Here is a 27,255-nt window from a genome sequence, read left to right as displayed (position 1 = left end):
GGACAGGGCTTTCCAGAGCAGGGCCTGGGGTGGCTGACTCCCGCCGCTGACGGCCACGTGCTGGGGGCCCCTGTCCTCACTTTATAGAGGGAGACAGGCCTGCAGAGGGTCGCGGCTGCTCAAGCGCCGTCCCCATGCCTGCTGACTTCCTTCTCAGTACCAACTGGGAGAAGTGGTATTGGGGCTGGGGGCAGGGCCCACCTCCTGTGGCCCTGGCTTGCCTCTTCCCGAGTGATCATTTCCAGGGGAGGCAGGCCCATGCAAAGTCTGGCAATGCCAGCTTCCGAGATGTCTCCCTTCATCTCCCTGACCCTTAGTCTTCCCATCTGAAAAGTGGAGATAATATTACTATCTTCTCCCTTCTCAGGACCGTTTCCTGGAACAGATGAGGCAACCAACAGGGCAGCCCCTTCCAAGCCTAAAAGCATAACCTTGGCCAGGGGCGGTGGCTCATGCCTATAATCCCAGCACTTTGGGAGGCCAAGGCGGGAGGATCACGTGAGCCCAGGAGTCTGAGACCAGCCTGGGCAACATAGGGAGACCCGTCTTTACAAAAAAAAAAAAAAATTAAAAAATTAGCCGGGCATGGTGGTGCATGCCTGTAGTCCCAGCTACTCCGAAGGCTGAGGCAGGAGGATGGCTTAAACCTAGGAGTTTGAGGTTGCAGTAAGCTGTGTTTGTGTCACTGTACTCCCTGGGTGACCCTGTCTTAACAACAAAAAACAAAAGTGTAACTCTCACAGCCCCATGGCAAGCACAGAGCACAGGGTGGCATGAGTCCCCAACATGCCACAGCTTTGAGGGGCAGGCCCACAGCCCCTTTGTGCCAGGCACCCAGGGTCATTGCTCGGGTGTGCTGGAAAGCAGGGGACAGCAGCAGGAACCCAGAGAAGTGAGTGATGTGGCTGCAGTGGGGGGGGGGAAGAATTTTAGCTTTCCGAGACTGAGGAGAGACACTTATTCATTCCTCTCAAGTGTGGCTACCGAGGCAGATCTGCTATCTCCACATACACACAGGGATCGAATTCCTTCAGGGCAAAGGCTGAGTTCCCTCAGTCCCAGGCCCAGCCCAGAACAGGCTCTGACAGGTGCCAGGAGAGGGCAGGCAGAGGTGGGGACAGAGCTCCCTGGGGGCTGTGAAGGAAACACTTGAGCATGAAGTGAAGACCTGGAATTTGGAGGCTGCTGGGCCTGCTGGACGTGCTGGAAAGGAGCGACACTTGGCACGCAGTGCCTGAGTGCCACGTCGGACGCAGGGCCACTTACGGTAGTGCCGGGGCTCCTTGGCGTGGGGCCCAGGTTTGGCGGGGGCCGGGGCCTCCGGGCCCAGGGCCTGGCGCCGGCTCTGCAGGGCCTGGTAGAGGCCCAGGGCGCGGCGCTTGGCCTTGCGCAGGATGTGGCAGACATACTGGAAGATCTCCTCATAGCAGTCGCCAGGCTCGGCGTAGCTGGCCACCGTGCTGGAGGACAGGTAGCGCTGCCGCTGCTCCAGCATCAGCCGGTGCTCCCGTTGCTTGGTCTCCGAGAACTGGGTCGCTATGACAACGAGGCACAGGTTGATCATGAAGAAGGAGCCCACCTGTGACCAACGGGAGGAGAGGACAGGGACAGGGACAGGGATGGAGGGGACAGAAGGGTGAGAGAGGCAGAGTCATGGAGTGGGGACAGCAGGGAGACATGGGGAGAGGGAGGCAGAGGGAGATGGGGAGATGGAGATGGAGATGGCGGTACAGAGGCAGAAATGAAGCAAGGAGGAGGGGCAGGGACCAACCGGAGACACAGAGGCCAGAGCAAGGGCAGGTAGAAAGAGACAGTGAGGTACAGAGACGCGATGACAAAGAGAGTAAGACGGGCTCAGAAAAGACAGACGCAAGGGAGGGGAGATGCAGGGGACGAGTGGAGACAGGGAAAGAGAAGGGCAGGGGAGGTGGAGGGGCCCAGAGAGACACAGGCACAGACACAGATGGGGACAGGAAAAGATCGCTGAGGCCTCGCTCCAGGAGAAGGCGACGGCCCAGGCAGCTCCCTGGGCCCGACTGGAATCTGCTTCAAAGCCCAGCTCCCCTCAGACCCCTAGGCCCTGGCCTAGCCCCCATCCGCCTGGGACATCTGCACTGAGCCCAGAGAGGGAGGCCACAGCCCGTCGTGGGCTTCCCAGGCCCTGAGTCTTGCCCAGCCCTGCCTTCTCTCTGACCAGAATCTGGCCTCAGTTGGGACCCCAGATAAGAAAAGAGAAGCTGCCTTGGGGTTTTCATGTGGCTTTATCTGTGCTTGCATGAAATGAAGGGGGAGAGGCTTCCCTGGTTGGCACTGGGGATCCCATCTCCTTGTGGCCCGAGGGCTCCACGAGTGGGGCTCCTCTCCAGTTTCCAGGCTTTCAGGGCGCAGCCCCCTCCCCAGCATTTGCTGAGCCTGAGAGTGAACTTGGCTGCCGGCCAGCCTGAGCAGATAGCTTTCATCCCCCTTGGAGGTGCCCACCAGGAGGTCTTCCACGGCTGCAGCCTCATCAATGATGATTGAGGAGCTAGAGTCTGGGAGGGTTGCTGGCCCAGAGGACTCTGGGAAAATCCCCTGCCTCTCGGGTAAGAAGATGGCATCCCATCCTTGTCTCAGTCACCTTGTCCACAAGCACTTCCTGGGGAGCCGCCCTGCACCAGGCCTGTGTGAGAGTCACAGGAAGAGAGAGCTGGGCCCTGCCCTCTGGGACCACACGCTTGTCAGGCTCCTACCCGCCCCTGCCTCTGCAGCTGCTGCCCTGGGCGACCCGGGTGGGCCTCCATCCCCTCCTGGCCTCTACTTCCCCATCTGTAAAATAGGAGGCTCAAACCTGATGAGCCAAGAACTTTTTTAGTCAGAAGGAAGCCAGGTGCGGTGGCTCATGCCTATAATCCCAGCACTTTGGGAGGCTGAAGTGGGTGGATCACTTGAAGTCAGGAGTTCGAGACCAGCCTGGCCAACATCGTGAAATCCTGTCTCTACTAAAAATACAAAAATTAGCCGGGCATGGTGGTGCATGCCTGTAATCCCAGCTACTCAGGAAGCTGAGGTAGGAGAATCACTTGAACCCGGAAGGCAGAGGTTGCAGTGAGCCAAGATCAGGCCATTGCACTCCAGGCTGGGCAACAAGAGCAAGACTCCGTCTTAAAAAAAAGCACTGGGGACCGGGGGCTGCGGCTCATGCCTGTAATCCCAGTGCTTTGGGAAGCCAAGGCAGGAGGATCACTTGAGTCCAGGAGTTTGAGACCAGCCTGGCAAACACAGCAAGACCCTGTCTCAAAAAAAAATTTATACATTAGCCAGGCATGGTGGTGCATGCCTATAGTCCCAGCTACTCAGGAAGCTGAGGGGGGACGATCGCTTGAGCCCAGGAGATCAAGGCTGCAGCGAACTATGATTGCACCACAGCACTCCAGCCTGGGCAACAGAGCCAGACCTTGTCTCTAAAATTAAAAAAAAAAAAGAAAGAAAGAAAATTTAAAGAAGGAGCACTAGGGCCTGGGCTTGAAGGCCAAGGACCCCTCACCTTTCTGGGGTTCAGGGTCCTCACAGGAGGTGACCCTGCAGGTGACATAGCAGTGCATTTGTCCTGACTTTGCTCTCTGGACCCTTCCCAGTGTCTGAAAAAACTCAGCCCTTTCAGCCTCTCGCCAGCACTCATCGTCCTGTGACAGGGCCACCTGAGACCCAATAATAGCAGCAATAATAGTAGCAGGGCACATGTACTGAGCACTCACTGTGTGCCAAGGACATGCAGGCTTCAGGCTCTGTCTCACCTAACCCTCCTGAGAGCCCAGGAGCAAGGTGCTGTCACTGTCCCTCATTTCACAATGAGCTCGGGGAGCATCGTGCTTTACCCCATCTGTACCCTTAGCCACCCTTAACCCCACAGCGAGAGCAGATGGAGCATCCTCCAGCCCCTCCCGGGAACTGGAGACTCCTCTTGCAACCCCAGGGGCTTGTGGCTCCCACACTGCAGGATCCTGGCCAGCTTCAGGGGCTCTGTGAGCCACCCCTGCCCAAGAGGCTCTTTCCCTGCTCACCTCCCTGAGTCTTTAAGGCTCAATTCTGGCATCACCTCCTCCAGGAAGCCTCCCACCTCCCCATCCCTCCTCCAGGCTGGATCGGGAGCCTTCTCTGGGCTCCCTTCTATCATGGCACCTAAGGTGCTGTATGGTCAGACTGCTGTCAGCCCATCTTCCCCACGAGACTGTGAGCTCCTCAAGGACAGGGGGTGGGCCTTACTCACTGCTCTGTTCCTAGCACTCGGCTCAGGGCCTGGTGCAGTGTGGGTTTCCTGAATGTTCTGGTGAGTGAATATGCAAGGCCATGGATGGCAATGCTGAATAAAATCTGGCCCCTCTCCTTTTACCTGGGGCATCTTCTATAGGTTCAAGGCCCCAGCCTCCCCAAGAAAGCACTGGAGCTTAGACAACAGCAGGTGTCTCAGGTCACCTGCTGGTCTGTTCTGGGGCCCCAGGTCAAGGTCCTGCCAGCCCAGGATGGGGCACTGCCCTGGAGGGCCAAGCGTGCCCTCTCCCACCACCAGGAAGCCAGAGAACCCAACCTCGCAGCAGCAGGGATTCAGCAGCGACTCCTGGGAGTGAATCACCTTGACATTTTGGGGACTGTGCTGTGCTGAAGCTGCAGTCAGGCATGACGAGGTGGATGAGCTCACTCTGGGAAGACCATATAGGGGTGCAGGCAAGAGGGGCTGGCCAGGAAGAGGAGGGTGAGCCCACCTCCATCTCCAGGTTACCCCAACAAGGCAGGGCTGCCCAAGAGATGGGAGTCCCTCTGAGAATTCCAGGGAGCTCCACCAGGTCACTATCAGGCGACCTCCCTCCAAACCCTGCTCAGTCTCCGGGCATCTTGTCTTCTCCGTCCAGGAAAACAGGAATGAGCTGGAGCCCTTCTGAAGCTTCCAGTCTGAGGCTGCTCCTTGGACTCAGGTCATGCAAAGAATGTAGCCCAGAGATACGAGGCAGAGAAACAGGAGCAGAGCATCGGTGGGGAAGTAAGTGCCCACACATGAGAAATGACAGCAAACGAAGGTGTTGGATGCTCCCGACAGCCGCCCCTGATGAGACCCTTCAATCACCTGCTGCCCGGTGGTGCTGAGAAACAGCCCTTCCTGCTCCCTCATCCTGGCTGTCCTGGCTCTGAGGGGCTCCCTAGGGACTCCCAAAGACCCTCCCTCCTCGGGTCCCCTGGTCCATGGGTTCTGAGCACACCTAGGAGCCCAGGCTCCCTGACACTTACTATGATAAGCAGGATGAAGTAGATGAAGTTGTAGAAGGAGTGAGCATCCATCACGTAGTACATGATCTCCACCCAGCCTTCCAGAGTGATCACCTGCAGTGCGCAGAGGAGAGAGAGCCGAGAGGACTGGCCCATCAGAAAGCCTGTAGCCCAGGCAGTGCCCCAGACAGAGGCCCCACTGTGTGCCAGAACGCATCACACATGCTGCCTCGAGTCTGTCTCACAGGGGCTGGACAAGGCACATCACATTATACAGGTGAGGAAACTGAGGCTCAGTGAGGGGAAGGCACTTGCCCACTGTCACACAGCCAGGAAGGGGAGGTGCCAGGACTTGAACTTTGGTCCCTCCAGTCTACCACACCAGCGGGAGGGCTGGAAAAGCAGGGAGCCTGCCCCTGCTCCAGCTTATCAGCTGGGCCACCCACCCTCTTTGAGTCTCAGCCGCTTCTTCTGTATGTGGGGAGCCCACCTGGCAGAGCTGGGGTGCAGCTCGGTGGAGCCTGGGAGTGCACACCGCAATGAGGCTGGTGTGACTTTGTCACCCCCCACCCCACCCCAACTCCTTCCCAGACTGGGGGATGGAGCAGCCTTGAGAAAGACAAACCCTGGGTCCTTGTTGGCTTCTGGCAAATGCACAGAGTGGGACCCCCTGAGCGGCCACCCACCCTCCTGGGCAGAGGGTTCCAAAACACAGCTGTTGCCGTCACCTCACACCCTGCATCTCTGAACAAATGATCCTGATGCTCCCCAGGGCAAAGTGCCCAGGGCAGCAGAGGGCAGCACAGGGCAGCAGAGGCAGCGCAGGGCAGCGGAGGCAGCGGAGTTCAGCCCTCCCGCTGCCCCCTCAGGGACTTCTCAGCTCCCCCTCTGTCTGCTCCTGCCCCTTCTTTCTGAGGACAGCAGAAAGGTAACCTCTACCCAGCACTCTGTACACAGGGCTGGCTGCCCTGAGCGTGCCATCTGCTTTATTCTTAACAATGACCCAAGGTGAGGGGGGCTATTACCCCATTTTAAAGATGGGAAAACTGAGGCACAGAGAGGCCAAGCAATACTGGCCAAGGTCCACTGCCCTAGTTCTTTCCCTACACATATCCCAGCCCATCCTCTGCAGAGTATAGGCTGACAGTCAGTGCAGTGGGGCCACGCAACAAGCCCTTTGCACGCCATGAGGCTAGTGCTGCTTTGTGAATGTGTGTGCATTATGTGCACTAGGTGACAAGGCGAGACACATTTTTTACTGACTCCAGATGAGCTACTTGGCACTCCCTGTACCAGAATTTTGCTCAGGCTGTCCCCACCAGGAATGTCCTCCTACCCCATGATCCTGGCCTTGGTCAGCCAATCCCTCCAACAGAGCTTGAATCCTGCCTCTCCTCTCTGAACAGCCCTCCCTGCTGGGATCCATAGGGCCCAAGGCAGCCTGGGGCTCTGCAAAGAGCTCAGGCTTTGGGGTCACCCAGAGCTGGGGTAAAAGCCTATTTTTGCCATTTAATAGTCACATCATCTGTGGTCAATTCGCTTGCTTCCTTTCTTTGAACCTTGGGTTCTCTGTCTATAAAATGGGCATGATAATGCCTATTCTGCCAGCAAGCTGGGCAGGTTTCAGTGAGATGGGGGCTGGCAAATGCCTAGCACAGAGCCCTGCCCACCAGGCAGAGCTGCCCACTCTAGGACCAGGCTGGCGCCAGGCCTGAATGGCCTCACCTGGAAGATGACAATCCAAGCATAACCGATGTTGTCAAAGTTGATGGCACCCTTGTGGGGGTTGGCGCTGCCCGTGCGGCACACATTGTAGTAACGGTTCCAGTTGACACAGAGGCCGCTGGCATTGAGGTCCTGGCGCCCCGCCCCAAAGTCGTAGACGTCGTCCTTGGACAGGCAGCACTCACGGCCCTGCTCCTTGAGCGGGGGGATCTCATGGCAGCCCATTATCCCATTGTCGCCCGACAGGGAGCAGATGAAGGGCATCTCATCATCCTCCTCCGGCTGGTAGTATGGGGGCAAGGCCACATCCCCTTGTCTGTCCACAGGCGAGGGTGGGTAAAAGAGGGAAAGGGGAGGGGTCACTGTCAGGAGGATCAGGAAGGGAGAGGCCATGCAGCATAGCAGGATGGCCTTGTCACTGCCTCCAGGCCTTGGCACATGCTGTTCCCCTGCCTTGGTCACCCTTCCCCACCTCTGTTATGGCCATGAAAACCCCCACTGGCCCACTGTGGTCCCCTTCTCTGGGGAGCCTCACTGTGCCTTGCACACACCTTCATTATGGCTCCTGGGGGAGATGCCCCCAACTCCCCCGGGAGTCTGGACATCTCAGCATCCCCAGGCCACACACACTGTTGGGTTTGCACAGACAGAGCAGGTGGTCAGTAAACAAGCACTGGCTTTTACCGATCTAGCAGATGACAGGTAGATCCTCCATCTGCTCCACCCACTTCCATGTAAGTGATCCTGGGCTGATCACTTCCTCTCTCTAGACTTCGTTTCTTTTTTTTCTTTTTTAGACCGAGTCTCACTCTGTCACCCAGGCTGGAGTGCAGTGGTGAGATCTTGGCTCACTGCAACCTCCACCTCCTGGGTTCAAGCAATTCTCCTGTCTCAGCCTCCTGAGTAGATAGGACTATAGGTGCACACCACCATACCTAGCTAATTTTTGTTTTTTTAGTAGAGATGGGGTTTCACCATATTGGTCAGCCTGTTCTCAAACTCCTGACCTCAGGTGATCCACCCACCTCAGCCTCCCAAAGTGCTGGGATTACAGGTGTGAGCCACCGAGCCGGGCTGCCCTTCTCTGGACTTTGATTTCCTCATCTATAAAACAGACAACAATCCCTACTCTGACCATCCAGAAAGGTTAATCTATGCTTCATTGCAATCCTAATCAAAAATCCCAACATTTTGGCCTGTGGAGCCTGCCCAGATGGTTCTAGGATTTATTTGGATGGGAAAATAGTCAAGACAAGCTTTAAAAAGGAGAGAGATAAACAGAAACCAGATCTATAAGAGAGCAAAATACTGTACAACTATGATTGTTAATACAGTGTAGCACTGTGACAGGAACAGAAAGGTTAATGGAATGCCATAGAGCACAAAGACAAACCCATGTACAAAGGAGAACTTAGTATATCACAGAGATGGCTTTTCAGACCTGCAGAGAAAGGAGGGACCCATCAGTAAGTGGTGTTAGGATAGTTGCTATCTATTTGGGAAATAATAGTTGGATCCCAACCTCACACCATACACAAAAATAAACTTTTTGAAGACCTGGTATCCAAAAATAGACATATAAATTATCTCATTTTTAATTGTTATACTGATTGCACACTAAAAATAATATTTGGATATATTAGATTAAGTAAGATGTATTATAAAACTAAAAACAGTAAACTTCCAGTGGATTAAAAAGCATAAATGCAATGAACATCACCACAAAAACGTTATAAGAAAATATGGAATATTTTTTGTTAACTCAGGATAGGTATAACCATCCTGGGTAAGACAAAAAATCCAAGTTTTGTAAAGGAAAAGTTCGACCAGATTGACTACATACTAATGTAAAATTTCACTGAGACAAAATATACAAAGTAAAAAGACAAGCAACAAATTGGGATAAAGCAGAGGTAGGCAAACTTTTTGTGTAATGGCCTGTATTAGCAAATATTTTTCTGCAGAGCACATGGCCTCTGTCCCAATGACTCAACTTTGCCATTGTAATCTGCAAACAGTTATAGGAAATAGATAAACAAGTGGGGATAGCTGTTTCAATAAAACTTTATTTACCAAAACAGTCCATAGTTTGCTGTTGAATGGGATGAAGTATTCGCAACATACAAAGGAGATAAGAGGTAACTATCTAAAGTAGGGGTCCCCAAACCCCGGGGCCACACAGCAGGAGGTGAGTGTCCAGCAAGGGAGCATTACTGCCTGAGCTCCACCTTCTGTCAGATCAGTGGTAGCATTAGATTCTCATAGGAGGACGAACCCTATTGTGAACTTCACAGTCAAGGGATCTAGGTTGTACACTCCTTATGAGAATCTATTGCCTGATGATCTGAGGTGGAACAGTTTCATCCCAAAACCATCCCCTTGCTCTGGTCCATGGAAAAATTATCTTCCACGAAACTGGTCCCTGGTGCCAAAAAGGTTGGGGACCGCTGATCTAAAGCATATGAAAATCTCCCATAACTTAATAAGGAAAAGGAAAAATAACCCACTAGGGGGAAAAAAAAGACAAAAGATAAGAACAGAAAAATTCACAGAAGAAATAAAAAATGGCCAATATATAGGAAGAAACACTCACCAATGGAACAAAATAACCAAATGCAAACAAAAAATAATGAGATCATTTTACACCTACCCAAATGGCAAACATTTCATGGCTGGTAATATTCAGCATGGGAAAGAATAAGTGTAAACAGACACTCACATACACTGTTGTGGGAGTATACATTGGTACAACCTTCTTAGAGGGCAGTTTGGCACATCCATCAATAATCAAAATGTACACATCCAACCCAAATACATATGGTCACCTGAGTCTCATACAGGCACCCCTGCAATTCAGTGGAGAAAGGACAGACTTTTCCACCGCTGGTCCTGGGACAGTTGACTATCCACTAAAAATAATTCAATAAATCTTGACCCCAACTGGGGCCAGGCGCAGTGGCTCACGCCTGTAATCCCAGCACTTTGGGAGGCCGAGGTGGGTGGATCGCTTGAGGTCAGGAGTTCGAGACCAGCTTGGCCAACATGGTGAAACCCCATCTCTACTAACAATACAAAAATTAGCCATTTAATAGCGTGGTGGCATGCCAGCTACTCAGGAGGCTGAGGCAGGAGAATCGCTTGAACCTGGGAGGCGGAGGTGGCAGTGAGCTGAGATCATGCCACTGCACTCCAGCCTAGGCGATAGAGTGAGATTTCACCTAAAAAAAAAAATCTTGACTCCATCTACAAACCATACACAAAGCTAGAGATGGACTTCAGACCTACATGTAAAGGATTTTTCTTTTTAAAAAAGTAAGTTCCTAAAAGAACGCACTGGAAGATATTTTCACAACCTTTAGAAAAGATTTCTTAAACAGGACACAAAAAACAATGCTAAAAAAATGATTGATAAACTGGACTTCATTACAACTAAGAGATTCATTCATCAAAAGACACCGTTAAGAGAGTGAAATGTAATTCCTTCTTTTTCATGTCTGTGAGTATTCCGCTGAGTGAGTACACTGCCACTTATTTATTCATTCTGCCGATGGTTTGGGGTTGTTTCTGGTTTTTTGGCTCTTATGACTCATAAATATTCTTGTACACATCTTTGGGTGTATATAAGCCATCCCTTTTTTGGGTAAATACACGGGAGTGCTGCCAAGTGACAGAGGCAGGATTTGACCCTGAACGCCAGGCTGGGGCTCCGATTTCTAACCCACACACCACACCGCAGCAGTGGGGCTGCCTCGATCAAGAGTACCCTCCCCACCTACTCCCTGTCCCCCCATCTGCCTGGAGACATTTTTCTTGAATCTTTTAGGTTCAGCTCAAGTTCACAGCCTCTGAGAAGCAAGAAGTCCCACTGGTCCTCTGTGAAGCGAGAAGCCCCGTTGGTCCCCACCCTGGCTGGTCTTGTACCCACTCTGGGCTTCCAGGCCCCACTCTGCCAAGCCCAGAGCATCCTGAGGCCTAATTTTCAACACATGCAGTTCCCCAGTGAGACAGCACAGAGGGCAGTGGCCAAGATAAAGGGTCTCTGCATCCCCAGGGCCCAGCATAGGCCCTGGCCCCTGGAAGGGGTCGGTGAGTGTTTGTGGAATGACAGTGTCCTGACACCCACACAGCCAGGGAGAGGCTGGATGCTTGCTGGAAGCCTTGCTGTTGGCCCTGGGTGAGTCCCTTCCCATCTAGGCCTCAGTCCCCATCTGCATAGTGACAGGTTGGGCTGAGGCTTTCAGTGGCCCCATCTCCCACCTGTGCGTGTTACGCCCCAGGAAGGGCCCTTCTCCGCCCTGACGACGGAGCTCTGTCCGTCTCACAGGGCCCACTGTGCCAGGAGCTAGAGGCTTCCAGGCAACAGCCCGGCTGGGGAGAGCCCGAAAAGAGGACTTTGAGGAATTCCCCTGCCCAACTGCCTGGTTCCTCAAGATCCTAGCTAGGATCTTCTCAAATTCCAGCTTTCTGATCACCCAGAAGAGATCTTGCTGCCTCTTTGTGAACCCTGGTTACCAACTTCTCTGCTCCCTGCCCTAAACAAGCCTTGTGAGTTAAGGTCTAAGCCTCCCTTATTTCTACAGGAGTCACAGGCCTGGGATGACCCTGGCCTTGCTCTCCACCAGACGTGCGTGAACTTTACTCATCTCCTTTTTCACGCAACACCGACCATCCCCCAGCCCAATAGGGCATGTGAGTTAATAACAACCACCCTAAGAGAATGAAGCCAGGAGCTCAGAGGGAGGCGTGGCAATCACCCAGCATCTTCCCTTAGGGCGTTCTTTCTCCAGTGACATTTCCTTGTATTTATTATTCCCTTCCTGGGGCGGGGATGGGGGTGGACCAGATAAGGTTCCTCTTTAACACAGCCCAAGCACATCCTCAGCATCCTCCCTCCAACTCTCCTTTTGCAGCCAAGACAGGGCTGGGGCCATCTCATGGGGCCTGGGGACGACCACAGAGGAGGAGACATCAGGGAACGGGACGCAGAGTCTCCAACACGCCAGGCCTAGGAAGAACTGGCTCTCGCTCCCAGCCTGCCTCTGGGTGGTAAATGCACTCACACATCCACTTACTCACTTATTCCTTCAACAATTAGTTGGGAGCACCTGTGCCAAGCCCTGCTCTAGGCCTGGGAGGAGTTAAGCCCCAGGTGCCCCTGCTGTGGTAGAGAACGCACATTTCAGGGGCCTCCAGAGACCTCGGATGAACTGACAGGAGATGATTTCAGAGAGATGAGTCAAGAAGAAAACCCAGCAGGGCTGTGTGATGGCGAGCTTGGGGCTGGGGTGGTGAGGGAGGGCGAGGGAAGGCCTCTAGGAGGAGGTGTCGGGTGGGCTGAGCCCACATAATAAGAAGGGGCTGGCCACAGAAGGATCCAGGGAAAGAGCCCTGTGGGACAGAGGGGCGGAGCTCACACTACCCTGACTTCGAAGCAGCTGCCTCTCCCCAGCCCCACTGCCCCGGGCCCTGACTCAGGACCTGCCTCTTCTGGGGGCGGGCACAAGTGTAGACCCCCTTCCTGAATCCCCACTTGGGGCCTTTACCCACCAAGGTGCCCCTGCTGTGGTCTACCCAGGTACCCTACTGTTCCCCCACAGCGATGGGTGGATGGGCCAGTTCCTACCCAACTTTCACCGTCCAGCTCTGCTACCCTCTCCCCAACCAGGCCGGGAGGGAGAAACTAGCCCTCACCTGTACAGTGTCCCCACGTCCCCACGCTTCCTACAGTCACCTCAGTCCATGATTAACAGACTGAGAGGCACTCACTAGAGGTGTTTGGGATCGGCTCCCAGCCCTGCGCTTCTCAAGGGCAGGGGGCAGGGACCCCCCCCCCCCGCCTTCTGCCGCATCCTGAGCCCCGAGCACAGGCTCAACAAAGGGAAGTGAGAACATGGATGAAGATGCTCTCCTATTTCTGACTCCCTGGGGCCTGGCACTTAGTCGGTGCACGCCATGCATATCTGAAATGAATGCATATTCACATCCAAACACATACACGCAGGTACATGTGTGTGCACACTTATCCCCCACCACTACGGAAGCACGGGTTCTATAGGTGTCCAATTTTTCAGACAACTAAGCCCAGCTCCTCCAAGATCCAGAGCTTGATTTGTGTGTCAATAATCCTCTCTCGGAGGAATGTCTCGCCCCCTGCTTTCATACACAAGCGGCCAAATGGGAGCTCACCCTTCCTGGATGACTCAGCCACCAAGGGGAATGAATGTGCTGTGGGCGGAGAGCCAAGTTCTGTGCCTGCTCTTCAGGTTTTCTGTCTTCTTTTTCCTCCTGGGCATCACTTCTGCTTGTGTCTTAACTTCCCTTTCCCCTCCTACCTGACCTCTCTTTTTTTGCTGCTTCTACCCCATTGGTCCTGATTCCCAATGACCCAGAAGGTTAAAACTGTGTCTTAGTAAGAGTCCCTGGAGCTGCATGGGTGGCAGGGGATGAACTCACATGGTGAAGTTCTCCTCCAGGAAGCAGCGGTTACGCAGCAGGCCCGCCCAGAGCTGCACGCCTATGATGCCAAAGATGAAGAAGACAAAGAAGCAGAGCAGCAGGACATTCCCCAGCATGGGCAGTGTGTCCAGGAGCAGGTTCACCAGGATCCGCATACCTGGGAGGGGAAAAGGTGGAGGGATGGTCAGACAGGGAGCAGAGGTCCCAGAGACGAAAGAGTGAGAGCAAGGTTAGAGAAACAGGGAGGGGGAGGGGGATGCATTATCAGGGGCTCCTTGCTGTTTCCATCCTCTTCAGTGGCTGCCAGATACACCCTCTCCTTTTTATCTGCCCCTCCACCGAAAAAGCCATGGAAATGGCTCTGGGCCCCGCTCCACTTACACTAGATTGTGAATGAACAAGCAAGCATTTATGCAGCACCTTTTATGTACCAAGTGTTCTTCTGCGTACTTGCACAAATGTGATCTTCAGTCTTCACGACAACTCTGTGAGGTTGGTACTCTTATTTCTATTTTATAGAGAAGGCAACTGGAGACTCAAAGAACTGAAACTGCTTGCTGTAGGTCACACAGCTCAGAAGCAGCAGGGCCTAGATTTAAACCAGGTGTCTTGACACAAAGTCTAGCTGTCTTTTCACAACCCCCTTGTCCCAGAGGCCTTGGGACTGAGGCTGGTTCACCTTAGTATGCCCCGCACCTGCAAAGTGGTTGTAGTACGTGCCCAATGAATGTGTCCTGAATACCCTTTGTCTCTGAGACAGTCACTGTTCCCCTTGACCATGTCAGGACACAGCAGTACCAGCCAGAACTACCACTCCCACTGCATGATGGAACCAGGCAGAGCCCCCAGAGCCAACTTCAGAAGAGCCAAGTGCCTGCTAACGGGCTCTACAGAGAAGGCCCACACAGGAGTCCATGGCCCCAAAGAAGGTGAAGAGCTGGTGGGGCACCTTTGAGTACACACCCTCCCCCTAAGATCCTGTAGAGTCCATACTGCCCACCTTTCTAGTTTCATACCTCTCTCAATTTGCAGTCTACTGCCTTGCAGTGCCAAATTATTTGAAGTTCCCTAAACATACCGTGAGATTTCACACCTCCATGCTTTTATCCCTGCTGTTCCCTCTTCCTAGAACACCCTTGCTCCTCTCTTCTGCCTGGCAAATCCCTATTCAGCCACGGCAGCCCTGTGAAAGCTCTTTCTGTGAAGGCTTCCAGACTCTTACATCATCCCAGGTAGAGTTCATCCTTCTCTCTTCTGCTCTGGGCAATCTCAGCACCTCTGACCTAGCCTAGGCTGCCACGTACAGTTGTGCAGGTTGTATACTGCACAACCTAGGAGGTTCCATCCATATCAATATCTCGTCTTATTCTAGCCCTAATGTATAGTTGTCTGTTTACTTTCCTATCTCTTCCACTAGGCTATAAGGTTCTGGGGGCAGGGCCCTTGTCTAAGTCACCTCAGTATTCCCAGAACCCAGCAGGTCCTGGCCCAGAAGACAGGCTCACCTAACATTTGTTCAATGACTACTCATGAATGAATGATGTGATAAGTCATGGGGAGGGAGTGGAAGATTGGAGAGAGGAAGATGGAAGGATGGTGACAAGTAGAACAGTGGCCCTGTCCAGATGGTTGTGTATGCTAGGGGTGAGCCTGAGGTGGTTATTAATGAGGATAATTATTTGGAATTTGCGTCACAAACTGTGTGTGCAGTGATTTCCAATCAATAATTAAGGCCCACCCCATCTTCCCTCTCCACAAAACGAGGTCAGCCTCCTCTCAGGAAAGACAGTGGAGCTTGCCTGCCGGCTGCTTCACCCCACCGAGAGCAGGCCAGGGTGAGGGCTCAGCTCCCCACCACCCTACACCCCCAAGCAGGGAAGCGAGGCGTGTACAGCAGAGGGAAGGGAGAAATAGAATGGGTGCCCTCATAATCCATCCAAATGGATTCCCTGACTCAAGTAGGCCAACTGCAGGCCTTTCTGGTGCCCTATCGTTCATTCATTCATTCATTCATTCATTCATTCATGAAACACATAGTAAATGCCAGCTGCATGCCAGGCATGGCGTTGGGCACATGGGGAATCCAAAGACAAACAAGACCCATTTTTTAGCCCCCCAACCCTCCCCCCCCACACACACACAGAGCTCACAGCCTGGCAGCAAGGGGACAGGGGACCAAGTGTTGAGCCAAAGGACTGTGTCTGGGGAGTGGGGCCGCTCCGGGCACATTTGCTGAGCTGGACTCCAGGATGCGAAGCCATGGCCAGCAGAGGGACTGGCATGGGCAAAGGCACTATTCCTGAAGGCGGTTGCAGGGGGCTCTGAGGAGTGTGGGGCTCTGTGCTGGGTGGCTGGGCAAGGAGGTCTGCTGGCATATTTCTAAGCAGGCAGAGCCCTTGATCAGCTCTGAGCTTCAAAAAAGAATGGGCGAGCCCCGAGGCCAGGACAGGGGCAGGAGGCAAGCACAGAGGGCCGGTAGCAGCTGGAGAAGAGGCTGGATGAGAAGGGCCTGGAGAAGGCAGCTCCGCACGGTCCCAGCCTGGCTGCTTCACTCCCCCTCCTGCTTCTCCCTCGGGCCGGCCTTTGTCGCTCAATTAATTACATCTCCCTTGTTCTCTGGGATATTGAAATTCCAAAAGGCTCCTGCAAACCTATCCGGCTGGCTTCCCTGAATGGCAGCCCCGTCCCTCCTCCCCGACCCGCCTCACTCTGCCCAGCTGGGCCCCAGCGCACTTCACAGCCCTCCCTGGGGCCCAGAGAGTCCCAGGGCCACAGAGCCCTGGCATAATTAGCTAATTAAGGACTTAGAACTACTTTATCCCTTCCTTGCCAGGGAAGAGGGGCCACAGGATTAGGGAGTCAGGGAGGACCCCAAGAGACTATGGCTAATCTTCCTTTTATGCCCACAGTCAAGTAATTAGCCAAGACAGGTTGGCCAGTTAAACTCTGCCCTCAGTGCCTCTGGAGACTGGCACGGGAGGTGGAGGCAAGGAGAGAAGAGAGAAAAGCTGACAGAGGAGAAAGTGAAACCAAGAGTGACAGAAAGAGAGACAGAAGACAGAGAGGAAGAGCGGAGAGGCTGCCTGCAAGTCACCATCTGCCTCAAACCATCCTTTCTACTTCATCTCCCGCCACACCTTCCCCCGGCCAAACCCTCCTCCTCCAGGCAGTCCTCCCTGATTCTCACCCCCAGTTAGTCATGAAGCCCTCCTGCCTCTCATTGCCCCAAGGCGCTCAGTCACTGTCAGGATGGGCTTACCTGGTTCTGTGTTCTTAGTGCACCTTTTCAGGCCTTCTGCCTGGAGCAAGAGCCAGATGGGCCATGATGGGGACAGGCTACAGGCAGCCCCATGAGTGTGATTGAGGGCCCTGGCTCCCCAGCTAAAAAGGGGAAGAGGACCCTGGAGTCCTCAGGACACCTGATGCAGCCCCCAGCCCGGTGAGCGCCCAGAGCACAGACCCAGGACATGAGATCTGGTCCCAGTCCCAGTAGGGTGGCCTTGAGGCAAAGCTTGCCTTCTCTGGGCCCCAGTGGCCTCATCTACAGAGGGGACAGTGGCTCCTGTCCAGCCAGCCCTTCAGGAATACCACGGGGCCAGGACACCTCTGACGAAGATTCCCTGAAGTCAGAAGCCTCCAACAGCCCATACGCCCCATGGGAAAGTGCAAATCCTTATCCCCCACCTTCCTGGCCCCTGCTCACAGACTCCTCCCGAGTCTGGCCCCACCTCCCTCCATCCTCCCTGCCACACCTGAACCTGCAGCACCAGCCAGACCGGCAGCTCCCAGCATCCCCACTCCCCAGCCCTGCACACACTCTGCCCCCACCCACGACACCTCCTCCACCCTGCCATAGGATCCCGGAACCACTGTGCTGCACCCAGCCAGAAAGATCCACTTCCAGTGCGGGAAAGCCCACTTTCGGGGCTGCCTCCGTGCCCTTGCACATGCTTGGAGGGCCATCCCTCGCCTCCTTTTTGGGGATCTCAGCTGAGCGGTCGCCTTGTCTGGGGTCTCTGCCATGAGTTACTGCTGCCCACCCGCCCTCCATCATAGCCTGTGCCAGTTCCCAGCTCTGCCTCCTCCTCCCCGCTGGAAACCAGGCATGCTCTGCGCCCAAGGCCAAGGCGGCTGCTCTGTGTTCTCCCGTCCAGACCAGGACCGGGCACAAAGCAGCCCCTTGACGGCCGACAGCTTGAATGAGTAACGGAGCGGTGGGCGAGTGAATGGAGCCACTCAGCAAGTACTGAACGAGGGCTGGCTCCGTGCCGGGCACCGTGCTAGGCTCTAGGGATACATGAGTTGTGAAAAACCAAAACAGAGTTCCCTGTCCTCGTGAGGCTCACATCCCAGGTACGGTAGGGAAAAGCAGGCAATAAATAAATAATAAATAAACCACATGGGTGATACACAAGGTCACGTCCTCGTTCGTTGGGTGAAAAGTGCTGTGAAAACAAAACAGAGAAGGGAGAAAGGGTTGGGGGTTTGGCCTGGGGTCAGGTGAACATTAAATAGGGGGCCAGGAAAGGCAGGATGATGCTGAGCAGAGACAGGGAAGGGGTGGCAGAGTCAGCTGAGGGGCTGTCGCTGTCTGGGGGACAGCCCTCAAGTCGGAGGCAGCCTGGACAAAGGCCTGGAGGCGGGAGGGAGTCAAGCACAGCCACAGCCACAGCCACAGCAAGGAGACCATGCGGCTGGGGGGAAGCTGAGCAGGGATGAGGCTGGGGAGGAGACAGGCCCAAGGGGCTGGAAGACTTGAGCTTCTCCAAAGGGTCATGGAGCAGAAGGGAGACGTGATCTGGGGAAGGGGTGAGAGGATTGCTGGGCTGCTGGGTGGAGAATGGATCGGGGGGGGGGCCAGGGCAGAGGAGAGAGAGCGTCAGCCGCACAGTCTGCAGGATCCTGTGCAGACGCCCCTGTGGACAGCGCCCCGAATGGCACACACATCTCTGAAAGGGGGCCGGGCCTGTGGGCTCCACAGCTGTGTGGTCGCTGCCTCCCGGGGGTCTCACGTGGGACAGAAACCGGAGCGCTGAGGGTGGGGCCCAGGAGAGCTGTGGTTCCCTGCTCTGTGCCCTCACTGTTGAGATGGCCCAGGCCAGACACTGGGCCCTCTCCACCACCCTCACGGCCTGATGATTGGGCCTTCCGTCCCCCTGCTCCTCTCCGTCCTGCCTGGCCCTGCCTGGCCGTCATATATTCATCATTGTGATAAACCGGAAGATGGTGGGGCTGGGCCCAGATAATGATGGCAGTGGAGTGGGGAGCATGGTGGATTCTGGAGGTATTTTGGAGGCCAAGCAGAGGGATGGGATGTGGATGTAGGAGGAAGAGGGCAGTTGGGGACGACTCCAAGGTTTGGGGCCTGGAGCCACAGAGCGGCCTTCAGCGGGGGTGGGGCTCCATCTGGAGATGTGGAGCTTGGGGTGGCTGGGGTACATCCCCATGGAGTCGCTTTGCCAGATCTTGGGGTCTGGAGTTCAGGGGAGAAGAGTCTGGCCCGGGAGCGTCATGTGGAGCACCAGGGTGAGGACGGTCTCTAGACAGCACTGAAAGCTAGGGGCTTGGTGGCGGCAGATGGCAGCGGGCAAGTGGATGGAGCTGCTCACCCTTTTTGGGGACCCCTAGGCTAGAGCCTCTGCTTGAGAGAACCTGGGCAGCAGCCAGGCAGAGGCAGCCCCTCGGTGGCAGTGGGGACACCTGAGAGGAGGTGGCAGGAAGAACAGGAAGCACTTCCTGACAGGCATCACCCCTGGAGGTTTGGGGTGTTCTTGGCAGAGGGGAGCTGTCAGCCCAGATCAGTCCAGCCAGGCCAGCTCAAGTAGAAATCGCCAGACACGTGCCAGCCTCTGCCAGGGCAGAACCCGTGGCCCAAAAGAGTGGAGTCGGGGCGAGGGGAGCCGAGGCTGTGGCCTGGCCACTGGGGGCCACTCTCCCTGGACTGGCCAGGTCAGTAAAGGGGCTGGGCGGCTGGGAGAGGCCGTCTGCTGCTCCTGCCATTGCCAGCGCCAACTAATCAGGAGCACAGTGGGCACCAGGAGGCCTGGCCAGGCAGCAGACAGCCAGCTTGCCGGGGCCACAGCTGCCGGCCCAAGGCCCAGCCAGGGAGGGGCCTGTGGGCTGGTGGAGGGCCTTGGTGCCCACTGCTGAGAAAGGAAGCCAACCTCAGCCAGCCAGCAGCTCACTTCCCCCATCCCAGGAGAGGCCTCAGGTCCCTCCCAGAGCTGGCTACGCTCACACCCTCGGGGGCTGGCCCGGCTGTCTCACTGAAGGTCCCCCCACCTGCTGTGCCCCAAACCACTCCTAGGCATCCTTCAAATGTCCTGCCACCCCCTCCTCTGGGAAGCCTCCTCCTAGACCAGGTAGGCACCCTTTCCCATCGGCCCCTGCCCCGATCAGATCAGGCATCCCACTGGCCTGCAGCTGTCAGCCTTTGGGGAAGGGGCTATGCCTGATCTTGGCCCCACATCTGGCCAGGGTCTCGCCCAGAGAACCCCAGGTGGATTTTACTTTGGATGAATGATGGAATCAATCCATGAGTCAGTTAATCCACAGTGGCCCAGTCCTTTGATCTGGTGTCCTGTCCAGGACACTCCCTCCGGATTTGTAGAACAGAATGCAGAACTCGACCTGAGGGAGGGGGAGAGGGAGGCACTGCCTTTGCCCTGCCCCACCCCCAAGCACTTCTCCCTGCAGGGTCCAGGCTGCTCTTTCCTGTTCCCAAATCCAGTGCTCGCCAGGTGCTCTGGCCAGATGTTCTCCCACCCACCCAGCCCCACCTCTTCCAGGAAGGGAGCAGCCCTGGGGAAACTGGTCCCCCTCATTTCATCTCCCCGTTTCTCTCCCTCCTTCCCTCTCTTCCTTCCCCATGGGGACTGTCAGGCCTTTCTCCCTCAGGACAAAGTGGGAGCCCCTTGTGGGTGCCTAAAACAGACAGCCCTGAAATCCAAGGTGTGGCCTGGTGGGGGCTGACAGCCCAGTAGCCTTCCTTCTGCTCTCCCCAAGCCGCGAGTAAACACACGCTCCAGGCGAAAATGCCGACACTTCCACGCCAACTATTTCAAGGTGCATCTCTCAGACCTGTCCAACAAATGCCCCCCAAGGCCCTTCCAAGAAGGAATCCTGAGGCCTTCCTCGCCCCTCTTCAGCAGGGCTGGCCTGACCAAGACCCTGGTTGGGCAGGCACCTGGGCAGGAAAGGGCTTGGCCTGGGGCGCGAGGGTTGGCACCCACTGTGCACTAACCACAGTGCCATCCTGCCCGGCCCCCTTTCAGAGATGTGTGTGCCGTTCGGGGCGCTGTCCACAGGGGCGTCTGCACAGGATCCTGCAGACTGTGCGGCTGATGCTCTCCCTCCTCTGCCCTGGCCTCCCGCCTGCCTCGTGGCTTCAGCCCGAAAGGGGATCAGCACCACGAGACCTGTGCACCCCAACAGTGAAAGGCACTCAGAGGTCTGGAGCAGACCAGGCTGAGGGGGGAGATGGAAGGAGAGAGGGCCTCGAGGTGTTACTGCAGCCCACGGGACCTCTCTCTTTTGACCCTGGAAGTGGGCAGGGGTGTTTCCTGATGTCCTGCAGACAGTGGGGACGGGGGTGGGTGTCTGGCGCCTACACGCTAAAAGAACGGAAAGGAGGTACTGACACAGAGTGAAAAGCTGTAGGGTCAGGTGAACACGGGTTCAAACCCTAGCTCTGTCCCCAGCCAGCTGTGTGGTCTTGGGCAGACTAGTCAACCCCTCTGCCTGCTTCCCCATCTAGAAAGTAGGTGTCACAATGCCACTAACTTCCTAAAGCTGCAGTGAAGATGAAATGACACTGCCCATGTAAAGCACTGTGATGAGCTTGTCACAAGCACTTGATAAACTTTAGCCACTTATCGGGCGGATCTCAAGGTCCAGAGATCAAGACCATCCTGGCCAACATGGTGAAACCCCGTCTCTACTAAAAATACAAAAATTAGCTGGGTGTGGTGGCACACGCCTGTAGTCCCAGCTACACAGGAGGCTGAGGCAGGAGAATCGCTTGAACCCAGGAGGCAGAGGTTGCAGTAAGCCAAGATCACGCCACTGCACTCCAACCTGGCAACAGAGCAAGACTCCGTCTCAAAGAAAAAAAAAAACTTTAGCCACTTATGATTATAATTAACTCCCTAGAAGATGTGAACAACCCTCTCCTTTTCCCGCCACGCAGTCCCCTGCCCACCCACACGATGCCCAGCCCAGGATGACACCTCCACTCCACCTTTGCACATGCCAATCTATCTGCCAGGCACACCCTCTCCAACCCTCAGCTGATGAGTGTCTTCCAAAACCAGCCCCTGAGAAGACGCCCCTGACACTCTACGTCCACCCTCACTACTCCCAGCACCTTATCTAGCAGCAGCACCTGCGGATCGCATAGGCACACGAGGCTGTGCACGCAGCTCTCTACACCCACGGTGGCATTTCAGCCTTCCTAACCAGATGGACATCGGTATTATTAACTTCTCTTGAGAGCTGGGGAAATGGAGGCACAGAGAGGCACGTGGCTTACTCAGGGTCCCACAGCCAGTGGGTGGAGGCCCTGGGACCAGAACCTGGCCTGACAGCACAGAGCAAACCTCCAGCTGGTTGTGCAGCCGAGGGGATGGCAGCCTTCCCCACAGCATTGTCAGGGACTGTGAGCTCGGGCTCAGGGCTGCCCCTGAGCTCCCCAGGGTCTGCCTCACCCCTGCGCCACAGCCTGGGTCGGGGGAACTATCACCTCTCTGGCCAGGCCTTGGCAGTGACTGCCCTCATTTCTTACTGGAGAAAACAGCACTTTTCATATGTAAATGACTCAGGCAGTATGCTTAAGGAAGCAAGGCAGTGCCTTGAGAGATGTATAGGCTGGGGGTGGGGTGGGGCGGGGGCACATTTAGAGATAATTCAGCCCCATCTTGCCAAGGCCCAGAGAGAGGCGGTGACTTAGGAAAGGTCACACAGAGAGGAACCAGAACCCAGACTCCTAACTCCTAATTCGGCGCTTCCTTCCTCCCTCCCCAACCACCTCTCTGCTGTCTTCCTCTCTTTATCCATCAGAGGCTGAGTGGCCTGAACAAGGACCTGCAGGGGTGGGGTGGAGAGACATGTATTTTATATGATTCTGTAAGCAGCACCATGATGTCCATGTCCCCCGCTCATCCTGGACAAAGTTGAGAGCCACATATGTAATCCAGTTTATCCTCCTGCTTTGTTTGTACGAGTAGGGAAACTGAGGCCCAGAGATGCCAAGGGACTTCTCAGGTCACACAGCAGGCATATGGCAGAGCTAAGACCAGAACTTTTATTCTCTGACCCACACTTGCATCTTCCTGGTTGTTCATGCTGGAGCTTTGCAGCCTTCGCTGTATTTTTAAACCACAGGCAACCAGCCCACTCCTCATGGCTTTGCAATTAATAACCCGTCATTTGACTGTGCCCATCACCAGCTCTCTAGCTTGCCCTCTAGTAATGAGACTAAAAGCTACGGGCTACTGTTGAAAAGACTGTGTCCCGGCTGGGCACGGTGGCTCACACTTGTAATCCCAGCACTTTGGGAGACCAAGACGGGTGGATCACAAGGTCAGGAGTTGGAGACCAGCCTGGCCAACACAGTGAAACCCCGTCTCTACTAAAAATACAAAAATTAGCTGGACGTGGTGGTGGGCACCTGTAATCCCAACTACTCAGGAGACTGAGGCAGGAGAATCTCTTGAACCGGGAGGCGGAGGTTGCAGTGAGCCAAGATCATGCCACTGCACTCCAGCCTGGGTGACAGGGCTAGATGCTGTCTCAAAAAAAAAAAAAAAAAAAAAAAAAAAAGACTGTGTCCCAGGGCAGAAGCAGCTCAAACCATAAGTAGGAGAAATGTCTGCAGGAAAATCGTATTTAAAAAAAAAGAAAATTAAAAAACCAGGCAACTATGAAATCTCTCTAGGAAGCACTTCTGAGAGCCTGAGCCACCCCTTCCCCACCTCAAGTCACTCATCCCCTGGTGGCTCTGGGCAGGGGACCTGGCACCTGAGGACACAACTGTCTGTCCTGTGAAATGAGGGTTAGACCAATGGACTTTCAGCCCCACGTGCTCCAACAGCCTGCGGCTCCCGCAGAATCGCCTGTGAGTATCTGCAGGGCCCTTCCAGGGGAACATCAGCTGCTGGAGGGCCAGTGCTCCCAGTAACTCCCCAGTGCTGGTTCTGAGAGAACCAGGCTGTCCTCTGAGAAGCGGAATCAGGCTCAGCGGCGGGAAGCCGACACTCCCCCAGCTCGGCGCTCCTTGCTGCCCAGCGGTGGCCACTAGCAGGAGGAGACCCTGAGGAAAGGCTCGGAGCCCACTCGGGGCTCCCTCTGTAATTGGAGCGCACGGGGATGTTGGGCACAGGGTCAATCCCTGCCTTCCCCAGAGGCCAGGGCAGGCTGGTGCTGGGGACCGGGAGTGTCCTCCACCTCCGGGGAGCAGCTTAATGAACTCCCCACACAGCGGGAGAGGAACCAGGAGGAGCAAAGAGGACCTGGAGGGAGAGGCACAGGCGCCCCCACACACGTGCAAGGCGCACGCACGCTCTTCACACACACACACCCTCACAGGCACACACACACACACACTTCGCACACACACCCTCACAGGCACACACATGCTCTCTACACACACACTCTTCATACACACACCCTCACAGAGACACACACACTCTTCACACGCGCACTCTCACAAACACACCCTCACAGGCACACACATGCACTTCACACACACACCCTCACAGGCACACCCCTTCACGGACACACACACGCTCAGAGGCGCACATACACTCTTGACACATACACACCCTTTCACACACACACCCTCATAGGCACACACACACACTTCACACACACACACCCTCACAGGCACACCCCTTTATGGACGCACAGACGCTCAGAGGCACACACACACTCTTGACACATACACACCCTTTCACAGACACACACACCCTCACAGGCACACACATTCACGGACACACACACCCCCACAGGCACACACAGGCTCATAGACACACGTATGTTCACAGGCACACATACTTTCATAACACGCCCATCCTTACAGCACACACACCCTCACAGCCACACACCCCTCACAGGCATACCCCCTCGCAGCACACACACACACACAGGCACACACACCCTCACAGGCACACACACACAAGCACACATATGCTCAGGCATGAACATATTCATAAGCATACACAGACACCCTCACAGGCAGACACAGCACACACCCTCACAACACACACACTTTCATAGGCACACACTCTCACATGCACACACCCTTACATGTGCCCATTCACGTGTGCAGGCTTTCACATTTGCTCACGTGTGCACACACATCCTCAGATGCACATATTGTCACATGCAAACACACTCTCCCATGTACTTACATGTGCACACACACCTCACAGGCACATACCTGTGCACACCCTTCATTGCACACACACTCACTTGTGCACACACATGTCCTCACACGTGTTCTCTGGTGGACACACACCCTCACACCCACACACACCCTCACACAGATGTAGAGAAGCCCGCCTGGCAAGAGCAAGGCCTCCGCCCGTGTCCCGTCCCATGCCCCTAAGCCCGCCTCCAGCCTCAGCGGTCCCATCACAGTGCTGTCCCCTGCTGGGCAGACCCTAGACCTGACAGGAGGTTCAGATCAAGATCACGCACAAACATCCCTTGTGTGCGACCCCCTGCAACGTGCACACACCTCCGGAAGGTGACGGTGCCTGTGGGCTCCGTGGCCTGGAGTGTGACCGTGGTCCCATGGCAGCTGCCTGCTGAGGGCAGCCCCCACCCTCCCCCAGGACAGAAACAAGCAGCACTGTGGGTGGGAGCCAGGAGCGACGTGGCCCTCTGTGCTGGCCCCTGACAGCTGAGGTCCCTCCCGCCCACCCAGGTGCCCACACCAGACACTCAAGGAGGACCTGGACTGGGCCCAGCAGTCCCTCTCCCATCCACTTGCTGCTCTGCATCCCACCCCCACCCCTGCCCAGTACCGGCCATTCGCTCACACCTGTTCCAGGAGCAGTCCCATGTCCAGCTCACCCCCACTGCCCCCCCCTCCACCGCACTCTGGCCAGGGGTGTTTCTAAAGCAACCACTTACTAACCTCTTCCTATGCTCCCACTGCCCTCAGGCACATGGTCCATGCCCAGGCCCTGTCCTCTCCAGCCTCATGCCCCACCCCTTGGTCCACCCAGCCTGTAACCCCCAGCTCCTGCAGCTCCCTCCCCAAGCCCTTTACACTCCCTGACCCCCCGCTACTGCCGCCCAGCCCTCCCCCTCCACCTACTCAATCCCCATCCTCCCCTGGGTCTCACCTCAGACATCCCCTTCTCCCGGAGGCCTCCCGACCCCCAGCCCCATTCTCCCTGCCTCCTCATGCCCGGCACAGGAGCACGTATAGCTCTGTGGTCCTGGCACAGTACACAACTCAGTACACCTGCTGTGTCCATTTCACACGTGTCTTTGGGGCGCCTTCTGTCCGCCAGGCAGGGTTCTGGGTGCTGAGTGTATGGAGGCCACCTTTTGGCTCATTTCCCAGTAAAGGCAGGCGGGGCACATGGGAGAAAATCACACACTGTTGGGGAAGGTGTGCTGGTTTGGTTTGGTCCTTCCTGAACTGCTGTTCAGTCACACTGAATTGCTGTGTGACCCTGGACTAGCCACGACCCTCTCTGGACCTTAGTTTCCTCATTTGTTAAATGTGGGAAAGATGGTTTTGAACTAGGTGATCTTCAAGGAGCCCTCTGGGATTGGAGGGGATGAGGACAGAGAGAAGCTGGCCCTAAAATGGCCTCTCCACATGTCCCCTCCCTGTGCCCAAGGGGGTCTCCCTAGGGCAGTGGGAAGGGGCCAGGCTGGTAGAGCTGAACTCCCCCTCCCCCTCCCGCACAGCTTTGGTTCCCACTACTCACTTGCCCTACCTCGCCTCCCAAACCCTTCCCCAAGACCCTCACAGTAGCACTGAGGACCCCCAGCGTTTTCTATCGTATTGTGACCTTGAGACCCCAGCCCTCAGGCCCCCTCTGTGCCCTACCCGAGCCAAGCCAGTCCCTCTCAGAACAAAGCAGGATTGGGCCACCCTCCAGGCTCAGAAAGCTCTGCCACCCTCCTGGTCACCTTGCTCCACAGATATTCTGAAGCATGGCCTCTCCTGCCCCGCCAGGCCTGCCCAGACTGACCGATGCATTCTGCAAGCCCGGGGTCAGGCCAGCCCCACAGGGCGCTCAGGATGGATGGACCACAGAGGTTGGCTGGGTGGGGTGGGTGACAGAGCCCCAAGGCCCCAGGGCTAGGAATTAAGGGAATGGGGACAGCACTGCCTGTGGAGGGGGAGCAGGTGCCAGGAGACCTGTACTCTTTGGCAGATGGGGAAACAGAAGCTCAGGCAGGGAAGAGAAGCAAGGGGTCAGACACAGCCAGGAAATAAGCTGGGCTGAGGACAGACAGAACTCTATTCAGATTCCAGCTCTGCCGCTGAATTGCTGTGTGACTTTGTGTGAGTCACTTAACTTCTCTGAGCCTCCCACAGGTTGTTGAGCCATCAGATGTCAAGTTCCTGGACCATAGGAAGTGGGTAGATGCGTATAAAAGCCCCACGCAGCCAGGTGCAGTGGCTCATGCCTGTAATCCTAGCACTTTGGGAAGCCAAGGTGGGTGGATCACCTGAGGTCAGGAGTTCGAGACCAGCCTGACCAATATGGTGAAACCTCATCCCTACTAAAAATACAAAAATTAGCCAGGCATGGTGGCACATGCCTGTAGTCCCAGCTACTCATGAGGGTGAGACAGGAGGAGAATTGC

The 27,255-nt window shown here is 55.5% G+C and overlaps 1 protein-coding gene across 3 annotated transcripts in view; it reads right to left on the bottom strand.

Annotated features, from left to right (window-relative positions):
* Positions 1–27,255, bottom strand: part of CACNA1I (calcium voltage-gated channel subunit alpha1 I) — a 131,809-nt gene that overhangs the window by 41,331 nt on the left and 63,223 nt on the right. For all 3 annotated transcript variants that reach the window (XM_055105365.2, XM_055105363.2, XM_055105364.2), the window contains exons 6-9: positions 13,417–13,576; positions 6,964–7,279; positions 5,260–5,352; positions 1,267–1,579 (exon numbers count right to left, since the gene is read on the bottom strand). In XM_055105365.2, the coding sequence (XP_054961340.1) occupies positions 1,267–1,579; positions 5,260–5,352; positions 6,964–7,279; positions 13,417–13,576 (882 nt within the window). The remainder of the gene's footprint in view (positions 1–1,266; positions 1,580–5,259; positions 5,353–6,963; positions 7,280–13,416; positions 13,577–27,255) is intronic.

Source organism: Pan paniscus, chromosome 23, assembly GCF_029289425.2.
Source record: "Pan paniscus chromosome 23, NHGRI_mPanPan1-v2.0_pri, whole genome shotgun sequence".
In the NCBI taxonomy this organism is placed as follows: Eukaryota; Metazoa; Chordata; class Mammalia; order Primates; family Hominidae; genus Pan; species Pan paniscus.
The sequence above is the reverse complement of the archived record's forward strand: the minus strand, read 5'-3'. Positions and strand labels throughout refer to the sequence as shown.